Source organism: Anomaloglossus baeobatrachus, chromosome 1 (assembly GCF_048569485.1).
Source record: "Anomaloglossus baeobatrachus isolate aAnoBae1 chromosome 1, aAnoBae1.hap1, whole genome shotgun sequence".
NCBI lineage: Eukaryota > Metazoa > Chordata > Amphibia > Anura > Aromobatidae > Anomaloglossus > Anomaloglossus baeobatrachus.
The window spans coordinates 182,925,294-182,944,976 of NC_134353.1; the positions used below are offsets into that span (position 1 = coordinate 182,925,294).

Here is a 19,683-nt window from a genome sequence, read left to right on the forward strand (position 1 = left end):
TTTTCCCTTATATGAACACAATTATTTTATGCTAACCATTAATGTATTTGTTACTGACCTGTCGTGGTTCCAGAAATTGGCTTTGAGGTATCCTTCTTTAGTGGCCAACTCTCCCATATTCATTTGGTTGGTTACCATTAGAGATGGGCAAATGTTCTGCAAAGAAGAACAGATGTTCGGGTTCAGTGGGTCCTGCAGGACTTAAAAAAAAAAAGACCGATTCGGGGCCGGACTTGAACCCGAACTTCAGCCCAGACCCTGAACCCCATATGTCTATGGGAACCTGAACTTAAATGTTATAAAATGATGATAGTAAGGGCTAGGGGACTGTAAAAAGCAAAAAAATGGGGATTAAAGCAGGACAATTATACTTATCGAATTTCCGCGTGACTGACACACTGCTTTTGTGCCTGCACTTTAAATCTCATGCACATTTATGGCTTCCCATGCCCACCCTCTGTGACTGCATCTGTGATTGGCCCCAGTCAGATTGCGGGCATCTGTGATTGGTTTCCCTCACAGTAGCTGTCTGGGTCCCGGAAATGGAGTGTAACAATAAATAACTGACGGAAATGGTGTAGAGTCACTTGTATTTTAATATCCAGCACAGATAAAGCAGACAGCTGGAGGCTGTGCACCAAAATACAAGGGACCCCATGTGGCTTTTTTAATTGTTTAAATAAATATTTTTAAAATACTGCATCTGGTCCCCCACACAATTTTAATACCCAGCCATGATAAAGCAGACAGTTGGTGGCTGATAATCTCAGGCTGAGGAGGTCCATAGTTATTGGGCCCTCTCCAGCCTAAAAATATCAGGTCGCAGCCACCCCAGAATTGGCGCATCCATTAGATATGCTAATCCGCACACTTTACCTGGATAATCCCAATTGTCTTGGTACGGTGATAATTGGGGTAATATAAGGAGTTAATGACAGCTGTGATTTGTAAAAAAAAATAATTTTGTCATGGGTAGAGGTGTATGTGATCTCCCCATTACGAATTGTGTAAGTAAAAAAAAAAACCCAAAACACAGAAAAATCCTTTATTAAAAAAAACACCCTCTTTCTCTTAATTTATTAAACCCCAAAACACCCCTGCAGGTCTGACGTAATCCACATGAGGTCCCTCGACGATCCCGGCTCTGCTACATCTGAGGATGCAGTGCGTGGTTACATATTAAAACACAACTGCTCACTGAGGCGTCAAGGACACACTGACGGGGCCACAGCTCTGAGCAGTGATGTTAGTGAGTTCACCTGACGTCACAGCTGTCTATTTCCACAGTACCCCAGCTGACACCTCAGGTGAATTGACCTCAGGTGAACTCATTGAACTCAGTTACCTCATCACAGGTGAATTAATTGAACTCAATGCTGGATTATCGGATTAGGTATTGCATGCGGTTTTGGTGCTTTTTTTTGCCAGGAGATGCAGATTTGGTGCCAAAATGTCTGCAAGCAAACACTCAATGTCTGCACATAGCTTAATCCCGTAATCCAGCATTAAGTGCAGTGACTTAACTTGAGGTCATAGCTGGGAATCCCATGGTACCCAAGCTGTGACCTCAGGTGAACTGACCTGAGGTGAACTCATTGACCTCACCTGAGGTGAACTAATTGAACTCAATGCCGGATTGGATTACCGGATTAGGCACATTGAGCATTTGAGTGCAGACATTTCTGCACCAAATCTGCATCTCCTGGCAGAAAAATGCACCCAAACTGAATAAAAAATGCATGCAGTTTTGGTGTCGTTTTTGCCAGGAGAAACGGATTTGGTGCAGAAATGTCTGCAACCAAATACTCAATGTGCGCACATAGCCTAATCCGGTAATCTGGCATTGCGTTCAATGACTTCACCTGAGAACACAGCTGGGAGTTCTACATTTCCCCAGATGTAATTGCAGGTGAATTGACCTGAGCTAAACTCATGAACTTCACGTAATGAATGAACTGGTAATGGCATCATCGGTGTGTCCCTAACACCCCAGTGAGCGTTCGCATTTTCTAATGTGATTGTGCACTCCAACCTTAGATATAGCAAAGCCAGGATCATCGAGGGATGTCGTGTCTGTGCATTACATCGGACCTACAAGGGTGTTTTGGGGGTCAATAAATTGGAGAGAGAGAGGGTGTTTTTTATTTATTTATTTTTTTTAAATAAAGGATTTTTCTCTTTGCTTTGTGTTTATTTCTGTTTACTTACACAATTTTTAATAGTGGAGTCTTATAGACCTCTACTCATTACTAACCTCGGGCTTTATGTCATTAAACCCTTAAATTACCCTGACTGCCACTGCACCAGGGCAATCGAGATGAGCCAGGTAAAGCACCAGAATTGCCGCATCTAATAGATGCGCCAATTCTGGGGTACTCCAGGCTATTTTTTGGCTGTAGAGGGCACAATAACCATGGGTCTCCCCAGCCTGAGAATACGCTGGTATACGCTGGAGGCTGCTCCAGCTGTCTGCTTTATCATAGCTGAGTATAAAAATTGAAGGTGACCCCAATTTGGGGCAAGCTACACCATTTTTTTTTCCAATTATTAATTCCTTTTCACACTCTACTTCCTGGACCCAGACAGCTACATTGAGGGCAACAGCTGATGTCACAGAGGGTGGGTAGGGGAAGCAGTGAATATTCAGTGAGTGAACCCAGAAGCAGTGTGACAGTCGCACGGAGACTCGGTAAGTTTAATTGTCCAGCTTTATTTCCCATTTTGCCTGATTTTTTTTTTTTTTTTTAACTTTACAGTTCGGGTTTGCTCATCACTAGTTACCATAGTAATTCAGGGCACAGCTTTGAAGTCACACATTAAGATCTTTTATGATGGTTCAGGCTCTGATATGATGCCAGTGTATTATGGTAGGTTAAGAATTATCACTATCCATCCCACTGCTGGGATCAGTTAATCTGACATGCCTAGTTCTACTACACCCACTGGACTATGCTACATACACTGGGTTCAGTGACTTCACCACAAGCGTGTCCCGTGCAGTATTCCGCTCTGCTGTTCTGCTAAACTCTGCTACATCATTAAATGTGTCTAGAGACAAAACCAGCTCTGCTAAACCATGTATCTCTACATCACAAGTGCATCTCCTGACAAACCTATTTCACCACAGACAAGTATCCAGTCATATCCTGCTTTATTACTTTAATATTTTTCCTTATTCCCAACTTCTCTGTGGTCAAATTCAGCCTCAGTTGCTCCATCTGCCATCAAGCCTCTATTCTTCCAGCCGGATCACTTCACTGCATCAACGACATCTGTCCATGCCCAATTCCATCTGCTCATCTAGACCAAAGGCTGCAAGGGTCAACCTCATCAGGTGAGGAAGAACAGTAATGAAGTTTTTCTCTGGCTTTGTGCGTAACATTAACTGATATTTTTTTTTTGTTTTCTTTTTCAAGATCTTATTAGATGGAGCATTCAATAGAAATAACTGCAGATTTGTTATCAGAATTAGGACCTAGACATTATTCTTACTACAGACATACTGAGTGCTAGATTAAATACAACCCAATTCATTACCCAAAAAATTCCATAAGTTGTCGTTGCGACATTATGATCTTGTACAGGGTTTTCCAACCTTAGAGTATGCTCACACAAGCGTTGAAATCGGACGAATGCAATGCGACAAAAACTTGCATTGCACTCTGAACAATGCTAGTCAATGACGGAGAGCAGTTGGTCAGCTTTTTTTCTCATCCAGCTTCAGGATGCGAGAAAAGTAGCAGCATGCTGCGATTTTCTGATAGAGCCGTATCACTAGCACCTATTCAAGTGAATGGGTGCGAGAGATACATCGGACTGCACTCGGATGTTATCCCAGTGCAGTGTGATATACGCCCAGGCTGACAATGAAGGAGATGGGGGGGACTAACCCCTCCCTCTCCTCCGCAGTGCCAGCCCTCAGCTTCGCAGCTGTGGCCCGATCACATGACATTTGTCTCACGCTCGCAGCAGAGCTTGAGCCGGGGGTCATTAGCATCTCGCATCGGATGCCATATACTCATGTGAGTCCAGCCTAAAAATAGCACTCTATTCAAGATTAAGAAGAGTATAGTTACAAAGCTAGGTGGGAATTTGGCCCAGGTGTAAAGTATCAGAGAGATCTCCAAATAGACATTTTGCCTCGGTATGTATGTATATATGTATGTATGTATGTATATGTGTGTGTGTGTATATATATATATATATATATATATATATATAAAGAGAGAGAGAGACACATTATGAAAGAAGCTCATTGTGCCTTTTGATCTTTAGGCTATGTGCGCATGCTGCAGATTTACCGCGGATTTGCTGCTGAAAGTGTGTCTAACATTTCTGCAGTCATTCCCCAGCAAAACCTATGGGTATAAAAAATGTTGTGCGCACACTACGTTTTTTTTATACCTGCAGATTTACCCGTGGAATTTCCACTGCGCAATTAATGCGTCTGTCACTTCTTTTCTGCAGGTACCTGCGGTTTTTGCCATAGATAATGGTAAAAAACCACGGCAAAAATGCGACAAATACGCATGTGCGGTTTTAGTATTCTGCCAGAGGGTGCAGATTTTTCTTAAGAAAAGTAAATTTTCTAGTGCGCACATAGCCTTATGAAGGAAAGCCTGGCTACAACTTTGGGGTGGAGAAAGGGGAAAAAGTTGTTGATAGCTTCAAATAGGGAGATATGAATTGTGTGCCCAAATTCAATAAGACCATAATTTACAGCCTGTGTCTCTATGGCAATTCATAGCCTGCTCCCACATACAGTAAGATAATGGAACAACCTGGAGGTGGTGAGTGGCTGCCAGACATCATAAGTTCCACATATTTTACAGAGAAAAGAAGCATAGAAAATCCAAAATATACAATTTTCACCTTAATATATTTTGGATTTACGGCATGTTTTTCAACAGTTCAGCTTGTAAGGGGTTTAAAACAGACTCAAAATCCTCTTACAAGAGACGGTTTATAGGAACTATTATTGTTATGGAATTTCTCACTGTTTGCGTCTTATATTAATGTTTACACCATGTTGGTGTTTCTTATATAAAATCCATCGCCCCTTCTTTAGTAGAGATGAGCGGTGTTCGAATTGAACTGTTCGCCAATCTGAAATTCGACCTGTTTTAGGTGATGTTCGAGTTGTTCGACGAACGCGAACAATTAGCTTCAAGTTCAACAGTTCGAGGTTATGTTCGATAACGGTTCGATCACCAAAAGCGTAACTGACTTTTCACAGTAACACTGTCATTCAATGTTAATACAGTGAAACCTTGTTTAATGAGAACAATCTGTTCTGGGAGTGTGCTTGTTAAGCAAAGCAAGATTTCCCATAGGAAATCATTGCAATGCAGACAATTTGTTCAACAACTTGTTAAATGCCCCATCCTGGTCCCCTATTGTGCCATTCCACACACGTACAAACACACACAAACATACATGCGCACACACACATATTATGCTCACCTTACCTTCCGCTCCGTCACCGGCCTCCTGGGACTTGCAGTTTGCCGGTACAGGATGTGTATTGGGTAACCATGCGACCGATGCCCTGGAGCTTCCGCTTCCAGCACGCTGACGTCAAAGGCTCAAAGGCAGGAGCCGCTTGCTTCTGATTGCCTTTGAGTAGCATCTGACAGAGGAAGTTCTTCCCTCGTTGCGATGGTTACCCGATACACGTAGTTCGCCGCTACAGGATGTGTATCGGGTAACCATCGCGACAAGGGAGGAACTTCCTCCATCAGACGCTACTCCAAGGCAGCTCGCTGGCCAATCAGAGGCAAGCGGCTCCTGCCTTTGACGTCAGCGCTATGGCAGCGGAAGTTCCGGCATCGGTCGCGATTGTTACCAGATACACATCCTGCAGCGGCGAACTACGTGTAGCGGGTAACCATCGCGACGAGGGAGGAACTTTCTCTGTCAGACGCTACTGAAATGCAGCATGCTGCCCAATCAGAGGCAAGTGGCTTCTGCCTTTGACGTCAGCGCGCTGGCAGTGGAAGCTCCGGGTCATCGGTTGCATGGTTACCCGATACACATCTTGTACCGGCGAACTGCAAGTCCCAGGAGGCCGGCGATGGAACAGAAGGTAAGGTTTGTATTTGCCTGCCATTGTTTTCAATGGTGTTCGAAGGTGTTGGGGCTCTCGGCAGTTAGCAAGGCCGGTTGTAGCCGGCGCCGAGGGCATCTGAGTGGGCCTGACTCCTGAGCAGGAGGCGGAGCACAGAACCCGTGCCCCGTATTGGTAGTGGCAGCAGTTGTAAAAATGTTGTTTTATGGACTGGCAGGAAGGACAGTTTAGCAACATTGTAAGCAAAAATGCCTCCCCTTAGGGGGATAACATGTTAATGTTTTACCTGTTTTTCCATTGCAGTTTTCCTGAAAAATAAAAAAACGTTGGTATCTGCACAGCCCACGGACATGCTGTGTTTAACCAAGGGGGTATGTGACACCCTGGCAAAACCAGGTAGTCACAGAAAGAGTTAAACCTCCCTGGTACCACCTGATCCCACACTAGTACAGTGAAGCAGCCGCACCTCCCCCCCGAGTGTAACTAAAGGAGCAGAAAGGGAGGAGTTGAGTCAGTCGGTGGAAGGAGGGAGAGGGGTGCAGACAGGGTTGTTGCCCCTCTGCTGCAGGGGAAGTGAAGCAAAGAAAAAGCAGAAGTCTTGGAGCTGAAGTTGAGAGTAGGCTCAGGGGAACCTGTAGTGGACCGGGGTAGGTTAGTGGCCCGCCGATAGTGTGCACGGGACGCCGGACTTGTGCAAAGAGGACTTCCCCCGTCCGAAACAGAGGTGACTCTTAGCTGGAGTGCAGGAGAGAGAGAGGGCCCTGCTTCTTGTACCGGGTGTGGGATCCGAACACCCCCATACCAAAGGCCTACAGACACCAGCAATTTCTGGTTAAGTACTGGACTCTGTGTTTCCTGACCCTACACATGAAAGCAGCCTCATACAACACCAGGACAACCGAACTGTAAGTTTCCTGCTACCTGCAATCCCTGCCACCACCACAACTCCCACTAGGCCCCGGGGAAACCATCCCTATTCACAGAGGGGTTGACATCTTGCTGCCGTTATACCGCCCACGGGTGCCCCATTCCAGCAATGGTGGAGTCCCACCTCACCACACACCGTGGGTGGCGTCACAGACATTTTATCACTAACCCCGTACAAATACGTCCCCCTTTTTATTCGCAGTGACCGGGAGACCCTCGAGCCACCCACAGACGGTCCGGATCCGAGCAGTGCCGGCTGCTGGCACGGGGGCGGCACAGATGCACCACTTCTGGAGTGTGTGAGGCAGTAAGGGGAATCATATGTGAGGTTTGGTACATATCCCCCAGAATACACACGGAAACATATTAATCCCTTAAGAGTACAGAACAGTGGTCAGTCCACTCCCTCCGGGTCGGGTTTTGCATGGGGCTTATGGCCACAGATTTCATTTAAAAAGTCTTTACAAAGATTTGGGAGGGGCAAAGTTTACATTTGCAAGGTGCAGAGCACGGAGCTCTGTGCATGTCATGCCTGTGTGGCGTTTAAATACCGGTCTGCTGAAACAACTGGCATACCATAGAGCGATACAGCATGGCAGTCTCCCACGGCAACAGTTTTGTTTGTTTTAGACTATGTGGAACCCTGGCTGTGATCCAAAGGACATCTACTGCTTCAAGTGCTGAATAAAGCAGTTTTAAGTTGAACGTATCTGGGTCACTGCCTCTTTGTCACCCTGTGTGAACACTGCTTGACTGCAAGTGGCTGTGGCTGCAATTTTTGGGCTTAGAAGGGCCAAAAAACCATGGGACTTCCAAGCCTGATAATACCAGCCCCCATCTGTCTGTGTTACCTTGGCTGGTTATCAAAAATAGGGGGGACCCCACGCCATTTTTCTTAAATTATTGAAATAATTTAAAAACATGGCATCGGGTCCCCTCTATCTTTGATAATTATTGCAGGTAAAGAAGACAACTGAGGGCTGCAGCCCACAGTTGTCTGCTTTACCTGCACTGGTTATGAAAAATAATTAGAACCAGAAGTCTTTTTTTTTTTTTACTTATTTTGTTCACAGAAATGTACACGTATATTCCCCATGCAATAAAGCTTGTTGACTGGCTGTGCTGGAGCCTTTCACCAAACTTTATGAGAATACGAACAGCACCCAAATTCCGACACAGACTTTTTTTTTTTTAAAGTCCATGTTCGAGTTCGAGCCATGGACACCTGGTGTCCGATACGAACCCTGAACTTTAGATTTTGAGTTCGCTCATCTCTAGTGTCATTGCATAAAAATACACTAACTTTGAATCCACTTAGCATGAAGTAGGTGGCACTAACTCTGTCCCCCAAATCCTTTACACTTGTATGCATATGTGTAGTGGGTCCTTTGAATGGTCTTTTAAGGCCCCTTTACACACTGCAACATTGATGTAACGACACCGGTTTTGTGATGTACTAGCAACCTCCCCAGCGACACTGCAGTGTGTGACACGCATCAGCGACCTGGCCCCCGCTGTGAGGTCGCTGATCCCTACAAATCTTTCAGGACCATTTTTTGGTCCTTTGTTTCCCGCTGCGCAGCATGCATCGGTGTGTTTGACACCATTACAATGACATTGTTAGCGACTTAGAACCCAGCCCGTAGGCGTGCTATAGCGTTCCCTTTCCTGCCCCCTTACCTCCAATTGGTGATCGCTGTTGCGTTCTGGTTGGGCGGCTTTCACTGAAAAGAAGGCAACTTTAGCGCTTCCGTCCTTTGTTTCAAAGCTACCTCGTTCCTGAGCGTGCTGGTTTGCGGATCATTAGAGAGTTCTCCAGTCTACAATACTATAAAGCCTATACGGTAAGCATCATTTGATTGAAGCTTTATTGATGCTGTATAGATAAACCAGTGTGGAGTCACCGTACAGAGAACTCTACAAAGATCCACTAAACAACAGAAGCTCAGGAACAAAGGATATACAAGCGCGACTTTTGCCAATCTTTCCAAGCTCGGGGTCGCCAATAAGAACGCACTAGCGATCACCAATCGGAGCTGAGGGGGGCATGTATAAAGGACACCTATTTGGCTTCAGCGCCAAACACCACGCCCCTAACATAGGCGTGAGTCGTCAAATAGCTGCTGTGTGACACGTTCCCAACGACCAGCAAGGTAGTTCTGCAGGTCCGTATCGCTGCTGCGTCGTTGGCCAGATCTGCCTGGTTGACAGCTCACCAGCGACTTTACAGCGATCCCGGTCGGTCAGGATCACTAGAAAGTCTCAGTGTGTAAAGGGGCCTTTATGTATCTTTTTTTGTCTCTCACATGCTGCAACCAGATAAAGAAGTTGCACACTGCTGGGCAGGGGAAAGATTATCAGAAAATGGGCATACAGTCTAAGGCCTCTGCCACACTCATGTGAAATTCACGCACGTGCCGAGAGACACGTATTTTCCCTGCGTGTTGCGTGCAGGTAAGTACGTGTCTCTGGTACGTGCGTGACACGTGTGTTCTACGTGTGCTATCCGCGATAGCACACGTAGAATCGGTAATTATTATACTCACCTGGTCCTTCCTGATGTCCGCGGTGCTGTCCGTGGTGCTGATCCTCGGTCTCCAGCCCTCCCGTCTCCCCGCTGCTGCTGCTGCCAGGCAGTGAAGTGAATATTCTATGAGATTAATGAGCGGCGGTCGGCAGCAAGAGGCAGCAGCGGCAGAGACAGGAGGGCTGGAGAAGGTGAGTAAATGTTTTGTTTTTTTTTCACTGACATGTGTGTTTTCTCCGGCGCGTGTCACACGGGACCGCATCCACACTACACCCGTGTGGTACGGGTGCGGGCCGTGTGACACCCGTGCTGCCGGAGAAATCACTGACATGTCAGCGCTTTGAAAATCGCACACACGTACAAACGCACACGGACACACGTTCCGTGTGGTTTTACGTGTGTGTGCCTGCTACAATAGGGTAGCATTGGTTAAAGTGTCTCCGTGCCGCCGGGACGTGTAAAAAATGACAAACACGTACCGGAGGCACGGATGTGTGGCGCAGGCCTAACAAATACTAATGTTTTTAAGGCCATTATTCAAAAACTTCTTAGAGAAAAAAATACTTTGTTAAAAATGCATTACCTTTATTAATTTGATCAAAAGAAAAGCAACAAACATGAAACCACTAGTAAGTTCAACAGAGACCGCCTCTAAAGGGACAGTAATTAGTAGTAACATTATAGCAATTTTAACATCTAGGGTAGCGTATACTCAGGGATAAGTAGGGGAAGACAACAATGAGCGGGGGCTCCATTGTTGCATGATTAATCAGGATGACAACCTCTGTGGCTAGATAGGGTAAAATTTAGGGCTACCTAGTAATATTACAATTATTTAGGTCCCTTTAGAGGCGGCCTCTTTATCTTACTGGTGGTTATATGTGTTTGTTTCTTTTTTTAAATAAATTAATAAAGATAATATATTTTTAAGAAAGGACTTTATTTTGTAGGACATCAACAAAAAAATGCCTATGGTTTAAATCAGGTTTTTGTGGCACATGCATGTATTAAAAAAAAGTGCCATTTTTTTCCCCACACGTCACAAAATTAAAATTTATTTAAAATAAAATTTAGAAAGCTTGCCATTTTCACACTCCCCACTAGGATTTTTTTTTTTTTTACACTTTAGCTTCCCATTGTTTCAGAACAGAACACGTACAGAGCCACAATATTCAGATCTGGACGATACGTTTTCTATTGAAGCATCTATGGGCATGTGCAGACGTCATGTTTTTCAGGTGGGCGAAGCCTCAGAGTTTAAGAGGGACACGGCAGGATATGGTAGCTTTTTTTTCACCTGACTCAACTTGTTTCGCAGTTTTCTGGCCAATTTTTTTAACGTCAATATTTTGTATCATTTTGGTAGTGTAAAATTCAACTCACTATTACTGTCGTCTACTTTTTGTTCAGAACTCGGACATAGGCTCCGCCATGGCCTGATTAATGATAAGTGAAACAAGATGGCCCAGTTCGAATGAACAACTTCTTCTTTATTGCTTTAAAAATTCATATACATGGGCCATCAAGTATTTATACAGAAAACATTATAGTAGTGTATGCATTAACGCCTTTCTGGTGTGCATCCACCCTTAATCATGATTAAGGGTGGATGCACACAAGAAATGCGATGATGCTTACGCTACTATAAGGCTAGGGACCCACTTTGCGTTCACCTACTTGCAGTTTAGAACGCACATTTTTGGCTTAATTGATTTGACCAAAGTTGCCTTTTTCAGAAATTTAGCGCTGAAAACGCATGCGTTTGTCGCGTTTTTGATGCGTTTTCAGCACTTTTTACCTGCGTTTTCACCTGCGTTCTGATAGTTGTGTTTTGAACATAAAGACACTGCTTAATAAAGTTTAAATAGTCAAATTCTTTGAAAAAATGGGAAGAAAAGAATCAAATCTATATTCATAGAATAAATCATTAAATTGAACTGTGTTCATTAAATTATTGCGGTAATATTATATTTGATGTAAAAATAGTAATAAAGTATAAATTTCCTTTTATATTAAATTGTCGGATTATCTGTGTGTGTAAAGGGACATATGAATTCATTATTTTGAGGTAAAAAAAACATGCGTTTTGGAAGTCCAAAACGCATGTTTTCTCCACTGAAAAAGCAGGTAAGACGCAGAAATTTGAAGGAATCTTGTTTTTTGCCATTTCTCATTGACTCCAATGTTAGCAAAACGCACCTAAAATGGCAAAAACAACTGACATGGTGCTTCTTTGAACGCATGGCTTTTGCCACATAATATGCAAATTAAACGCAGCGTTTTAAAACGCAAAGTGGGGTCTGGAAATCACATTTATCCATAGAATATCATGGAAACGCAAAACGCAGGCCATTTCGCATGAAAAAGGTGCTTCTCAAAACGCTGCAGAAATGCAGGTAAAAACGCAAAGTTGGGCCCTAGCCTAATATTTTCTGTATAACAATTAAAGACTGTATGTCTGGAATGGTGTGAACAAGGTGCAAGACTCAAAAACGTATAACTATACAATAGGATAAAGAGTTGCACACTAGTCAAAATGTATAGGGGAATGATGAAAAGCAGAACTGCTATGGGAATACTAGACTGAAAAATACAATGAACTATCTGAAAAAATGAAAAACATGAAAATGTAATATGCATAACTGCTATTATAGGAATATAAGAGATGTTTAACCATTGTATTGATCAATGCAAAAGAGCCACAAACCACGCCACGGTAATCTCTATTTTTGATTTTTTTTGGGGGGTCCCTAACCTATATGTAACCTCACCTGCAGTTAAAAAACTTGCTCTGTATGGGAAGCAAAGGACCAAGCTATATACTGTATGTGAAATAAGACTCTTGCATTTATCAATACAATGGCTAAACAGCTCTTATATTCCTATTATTCATAGCAGTTATGCATATTCCATTTTCATGTTTTTCAGATAGTTCATTGTATTTTCAGTCTAGTTTTCTGTATAAATACTTGATGTCCCGTGTATAAGAATTTTTAAAGCAATAAATAAGAAGTTGTTCATTTGATCTGGACCATCTTGTTTCACTTATTTTGGTAGTGTCTTTTGTACTTGCATTTACATTACAAGTTTATTCAACTATGAAGAAACCATTAGTGGGTTTTTGGGTTTGTTTTTTTTTAAACAAAAACGCTCATAATTATGCCTGGCGTCTTCTCATCCTTCCTTTTGACTTTTATTGTAAAGTCTTGAGAGTTTTTATAGAGTGGAAAACACCTGAGGAATGGTCAGTCCACTTCTTTTAACTGCCTGAAACTTGAACCAATTGAAAGACTGAGCATATAAACAGTAAGTTGTTTTTTACAGACAATGCATATTCATTATTTTAAGCACTTTTACACAGGTAGTGGACCTGCCTAAAAAACATGTGTGCACATACTCTAATGAACCTGTACAAAGGTGAAGGAGGGGCAGCAGCGTGACGTGTTAAATCATCTATTATTGTTTGTGGTAGAGGTGTTACCTGTCATTATAATCCTGCCTTTGATCATATGGATCAGTGCTGTAAACTCTTCCTGTAAGAACAAAAAAAGTCTAAAAAAAAAAAAGCCCCAGTAGCCAGTGTGAAAATTGCAGGATTACTAATATTGTCTTTTATTTTTTAATAAAGATCAATATATGTGAAAAAATTGGCATATTTAAAAAACACATGAAACTTAATTCCTGATAATAGTTTCCCTTCAAGGTTATGTGTGCACGATGCATTTTTCGCGTCGTTTTTCAAGTACGTGTTTGGTCTCAAAACCCCAGCAAAGTCTATGAGTTTTCATTTTTGCTGTCAGCAGTACTTTTTTTTTTTTTAGCTGTGTTTTTGAGGTGACAAAAAAAAAGCAAAATGTCAATTCTTTTCTGCATTTTTTCACCCATGCAATGCATTGGAAAGATGCAGCAAACCGCAGCCAAAAATGCACCAAAACACGGTAAAACGCATGCGTTTTTACCAGTGCGTTTTTGCCGCAGGTGCGTTTTTTGCTCACTGCAAAAACACTGCATCTTTGTGGTCAGAAAAAGCGCACATACCCTTAAAAGGGAAAAACCTGGTGACAGGTTCCCTATGAGCTGCAGTCACCACCAGTGAGCTCTTTTATAGAGCATTCTAGAATACTGTATATAAGTGCCCAGACCGTGGAGTAGAATATAAAAAGCTTTATTATACTCACCTAAGGGGCAGTCCAGTCCAATGGGTGTTGCTGGTCTTGGTCCGGTGCCTCCTCTCTTCTTGTGACCACCACCCTCCTGCCTAGCCCCGTGTGCATGACTCGTACTGTGTCATTCAAAGAGAGGCCACCATTGTGCTCCTGCGCATGTGCACTTTGATCTGTCCTGCTGAGGGCAGAGCAAAGTACTGTAAAACGTAGGTGCAAGAAAAGGTCAAAGACCACCTGCGTATTCGCACTACAGTACTTTGATCTGCCCTCAGCCAGGGAGATCAAAGTGCGCATGCGCAGAAGCTCAGTTGATACCTTTCTGTGAATGACGCAGGAGGTGTCATGCACATGCGGCTGGGCAGGACGATAACATTCGTACAAGATAGACAAGATACAGGAGGTGACAGCCATCGGACCGGACCACCCACTAGGTGAGTATAATAAAGTTATTTTTTTTTTTCCGTTATACAGAGAGGCCTGAGATCTTATATACAGTATTCTAGAATGCTGTATATAAGGGCTCACTTTTGGTGATCGCAGCTCATAACGGAAAAACTTGGTGACAGGTTCTTTTTACGGAGAGAGCTCTCGGATAGCAATACTACCATGTGAATAATGCCTTAAACCCTTAACCCCCAAACGATTTTCCATTTTTCAGGCGTTTTTTTACTCCCCTTCTTCCGAGCCGTAACTTTTACATTTTTCCAACAATGCCATATGAGGGCTTGTTTGTTGCAGGAAAATATGTACTTTTAAAGGAAACCATAAGTTTTACCATATAGTGTACTGGAAAACTGCAAAAAAAAAATTGCAAATGCGGAAAAATTGCAAAAAAAAAAGCACGATTGCATGATTGTGTTTGGGTTATTTTATTCATCATGTTCCCTATATGATAAAACTCATGTGTCAGTATGACTCCTTAGGTCTGTACAAGTTTGATGATACCAAACATGTATAAGTTTACTTTTATCTAAGGGGTAAAAAAAATTCAGAAGTTTGATCAAAAAAGTGGCACACATTTTTTGCGCTATTTTCCGTGACCGGTACTATGCAGTACTGTGCAGGTGCTATGTTTTGATCTCCCATTATTGCATTTTGCGCAAAACGTGCGGTGTCCAAAAACTTGATTTTGGTGTTCTGAATTTATTTGCCGTTACGCTGTTTAGCGATCAGATTAATTGATTTTATATTTTGATAGATCAGGCATTTCTGAATGCGGCGATGCCAAATGTGTGTATATTTTTTTAACCCTTTAATTTTCAATAAGGGCGAATGGGGGGTGATTTGAAGTTTTTGTTTTTTTAACTTTTTTTATATTTTTTTTTAATTTTACTAGTCCCCTTAGAGGACTATAAGGATCAGCAGTCTGATCGCTCATTCATTTCTGGTGATCACAGCTGCGATCACCAGAAATACTCACCTCTTGTTACTGGCAGCACTCGGCTGGGTGAAACAGGAAGTGACTCATGATAGCTACAGGAGTCATCACATGGACCTGCACTACCATGACAACCATCGGTTCACAGTGATCACGTCATAGCGCCGCCGATGGCGACAGATAAATGAAGATTTACCGCGGCGGGTATTTAAAAATTGCAATGACACATTTTGACATTGCGATTTAACACTAGAAGTCCCAGAGATTTCGAGCTCCATAGGGTTCCAATGGTAGAAATGTTAAATGACCCCTCTCTGGGACTTCTATTGTTAATGGGTTAACAGGCGTGGGTGATGGCGGATCCAATCGTGCCTGTGAAGCACACACGTCAGCAGTTCAAATCAGCTGATATGTGTGCAGATCACCGCTGGCTTTCCGCAGCAGTTGCTGGTGATTACAACTATATACGTTAGAACATACCATTACGGCCCGCGATCGTTAAGGAGTTAAAGGTTTACTACATCCATCCAACACTTTTAATGGTTGAGGCAAACTCGCTCCGATTGCTGAAATCCTACTCAGATTTCAGACGTATGTAGGTTTCCAACCTTAACTTTATATTGAGTTGCTGTAGAGACAAATTGTATAACGTATTGCAATTCAAGAAATCTCAGACCACCTTGAAAAAAAGTATACCATGGCTAGCATGTCAGAGGTATATGCTGGTTTACTATATTGTACCATACTCATCATATGTGCTAGGTTGAGGAGTTTACTGATCTATTTTAAAAGTCATCGATATGTCTAATAAATTAAAAATAAATGTAAAAAAAACCATATGGAGCACTTTGAATATACATACTGGTAACTTCATGGGATGATGTACTTTAAAGAAATAAGATGTGTTTTATTAGTGCCAGTGAATGTTGCAGTGAGATAACAGATGTTTGATGCCAATGTAGACAGCAACATACATCCAATAATACCAAAACCAGATTTCTATTTAATAAAACAAACGGGAACCTGAATATCTTAAATAAACCATACTTATCTGCATATGACAACTTTAAATAAAAAGTTGCTACGTCAAAAGAAAAAAAAAAAAAGTTTGGCACATAAAGTAACATTTAAATGGTTGCGCAAACAAGATATTTCACACGCCTGGAACATGTACATTCACACAAATTGACAATAGCAGGTACAACATGGCTGTACAATGTCTAAAAGCACATAATAAAACAGGTTAAAAAAAAACAAAAAAAAAAAAATACACCTACCGAGAAAGCAGCATGTTATATGTACACTATATGTAGAGCTACGGTTAAATGTCCTTAAAGATCCTTTGTAACATACATTAAAAGGTTAAAGTAGTCCAGAGACATATGAAATTACAGATGTATCTACATGACGATCGCTTTGATCATGTGCAAGAATTCTAAGGCAACAATTGTTGTTCCACAGGACAGGGAGCTGAGATTGCAGAGTTCTCCATATACTTCTGAAGTCTTTAGTAATAATATGCAGACGGTCAGAGACACATTCAAATTTCTCACTTTAGTTGGCTCAAATAGTTTTTTTTTAGCATAATTTCTGTTTTTTGTTTTTTTTGTAACGGATATAGCACCATTGGAGATTTCATCCAATAACATAATATGTATAAGCGAAGTATATAGACAGGACGTTCCTGAAATCTCTGAATTTAATGGAGTCTGAATGACAGTTTGTCCTTAATATTCACACACAAAACAGAAATACTGTAGCAGCCGTTACAAGGATGGATACTGAAAGGTGAAGGTGAAACCAGAGTCTGCGTTTCATGTTTTGCAATTCAGCTGATTATATTTCCCGTTTATTTATTGTCGTTTATTCCGCTCAAAGAAGGACAGACGTGAAAGCCACTAACAGGTCCCTGATTTTATGTTTGTTGCAAAGTAACAGTGCATTACAACATATGGCATATTAGATCAGTACATTGACAACATCCTTTTCTGAACAGCGTTCACACTATGAATGTAGCGGAGGAAAGAGAATGTTACATTCGTATAAATGATGGTTAGAACGAAAGGAACAAAAGTGGCTGTTTCTCGGATGTAAACCAGACGTCTGTGTAGAGACAAAGAGGCTTTAAGTTTGCAGATCCTAAGCATCTTTGTGTAGTTGGATAAATGGAGGAGCCCTGACCGGGTTTCCGAACATATCCTAAAGATCTTCCTATTTTGCATTCTGTATGCCATTTTGTTTGCACGATAAGCTGCCTGCCAAGCACAAAAGTCCAGTCTGAGGAATTCTGTGAACGATGAGTCTGTGGCCTACAGGAACTTTTCATCTTGTCTTATATTTCTTCTTAGACAATAGTCAGAAGATAGAGCTGTCCTTGGGGTGACTTTCAATGAACGTTGCAGAGTGATCTTGCAGGGAGCATTGACAAATGTCAATGAAAGCCAAGTATGAAAGCGCTTAAGGGGAAATTCACAAAAGGGACCTAGCTGGTTTGATCGGGTATAAATATTCATGGTTTTCATTTACCATTTTTGTATTTTGTGCTTGTGATCATCAGAAGGCATTATCTGGAAACCACCATACGAAGAACAATTACCTTGTCTGTTGCTGGAAAAAAAGCAACATAAAAACCAATATATTGCACACTATCCTATTAGCTACAACTTTTGTGAATTCCCCCGAAGCTTCCCTAGCAGCATGCAAAACCCTGTGTGGCATGGTAGTATAATTGCAACCATTTTATCAACGTCTTTAGCTTGGATCGTCCAATACTGGCCAGTGCAGTTCCTTAGGTCGATGCTTCCAATTCTAAATTATGATATAAAACACTTGTACTAATAACGTTAGTAAAAAAAATACTTCCTTTTTATAGTTCACATGTGCAGTCTTTTACCCCCCCATTTTCAGCTTCAGAGGTTGTGTGTTATTTGGTGAGCAGGATATCTTGATACTTCACGCTTTTGTATCGTATATGAAATCCCTTCTTGCTGATTGTATCATCAGTATGAAAATGAATTAGTATTGAATCCCCGCTGGATATAATTTCTTCTGGAGGCTGAAATACATATAGAAGAGGTTACAGCTCTGAATCTTTACATGACATGAAAACAAATCTGAACAAGAAATATCCATTTGTATACATTAGATGTGTCCATACAATGACAAGCAAGATATCCTTTATGTAATGTCATAACGGGAATGCAGAAATTACAATTATGTTTCTGAGAATTTGTATATCTGACTAGAGGTCTTTTTAGAGAAATCTGTGTTCAAAAGGGGTTAGGAGTGACTGCTATATTGATGGCCTGTCCTAGGGTCATCAATATCTTATTGGTGGGGGTGCGACATCTGGCAGTTCCACCAATCAGCTGTTGCTGACACCGGAGGAAAGAAGTACTCCGCTGTACAGTGGCACAGCACAGCTTCGGCAAATGTACAGCGGCAGTGGCTGGGTACTGCACATCTTGCCCTATTTGAATCAGTAGATAGGCCAGCAAAATAAAAGTCATGGACCACCCCATTAACAGAGTTTCCCTTTTTTAGAGCCCCATGGATTAACCAGAGCGGAGAGCAATTATGAAAACAGTATGTTTTTTTGTGGAGGACCCAGTGTCTTCTTGGAGAACAATGGCTATCCTATTCATTTTAGTCTAAGGGGAAAACTTTTCTCCTTGCAGAGAAGTGACAAACCAGTCTGGCTGCCTGTGAGGGGTCTTATAGCTGCAATGCCCCTCTGGGAAATATTCAAATTGTCTCTCCAGGAAGGAAGGAGACAAACTCTAGTGCCACCTATTTGGAAGTAGGAATCCAAAAAGTCAAAAGAGGCCCTTTAACAAGCCTTTACATATGACTAAGGATTTATGCCAGATCAGAACCTTAATTTGCAGACACAGTGTTTCGGGGTGATTGCCCCTCATGAGTGCAAACTATGGGATCTGATCTGGCTGTATGAAAAGCTGAAGTGGTGTCTAAGGGGAAAACTTTTCTCCTTGCGGAGACCTGACAAACCATTCTAGCTGACAGTGAGGGGTCTTATAGCTGCAATGCCCCTCTGGGAAATATTCAAATTGTCTCTTCAGGCAGGAAGGAGACAAACTCTAGCGCCACCTATTGGAAGTAGCAATCCTAAAAGTCAAAAGGGACCCTATAACGAGCCTTTTCATATAACTAAGGATTTATGCCAGATCAGAACACCAATTTCCCAGAGGGGCATGGCACCTATAAAACCCCTCACTGGCAGCCAGACTGGTTGGTCAGGTCTCTGCAAGAAGAAAAGTTTCCCTTAAGACCCCACTACAGCTTCTCATGCTGCCAGATCAGATCCCATACTTTGCACTGATGGGGGACAATTACCCTGAAACACTGTCTGCAAATTGGGGTTCTGATCTGGCATAAATCCTTAGTCATATGAAAAGGGTCATTAAAGGGCCACTTTTGACTTTTAGGATTGCCACTTCCAATAGGTGGTGCTAGAGTTAGTCTGTTTCCTGCCTGGAGATTAATTTTAGTGTAACACCATGCAATTCTTCATTTTCCCAATGGTGCTGAAACTATATAACACTTTGTTTCTGGTTTACTCACACATTTATCTGAGTTTCTCTGGGTCCTTCTACCACAA

General features: G+C 42.1%; 1 protein-coding gene across 1 annotated transcript in view; it reads right to left on the minus strand.

The window, feature by feature from the left end:
* Positions 1-15,804: 15,804 nt before the first annotated feature.
* TLL1 (tolloid like 1) overlaps positions 15,805-19,683 on the minus strand; it is a 207,693-nt gene continuing 203,814 nt past the window's right edge. The window contains exon 22 of the mRNA XM_075347314.1: positions 15,805-18,120. Coding sequence (XP_075203429.1) covers positions 17,989-18,120 — 132 coding nt within the window. The 3' untranslated portion in view covers positions 15,805-17,988. The remainder of the gene's footprint in view (positions 18,121-19,683) is intronic.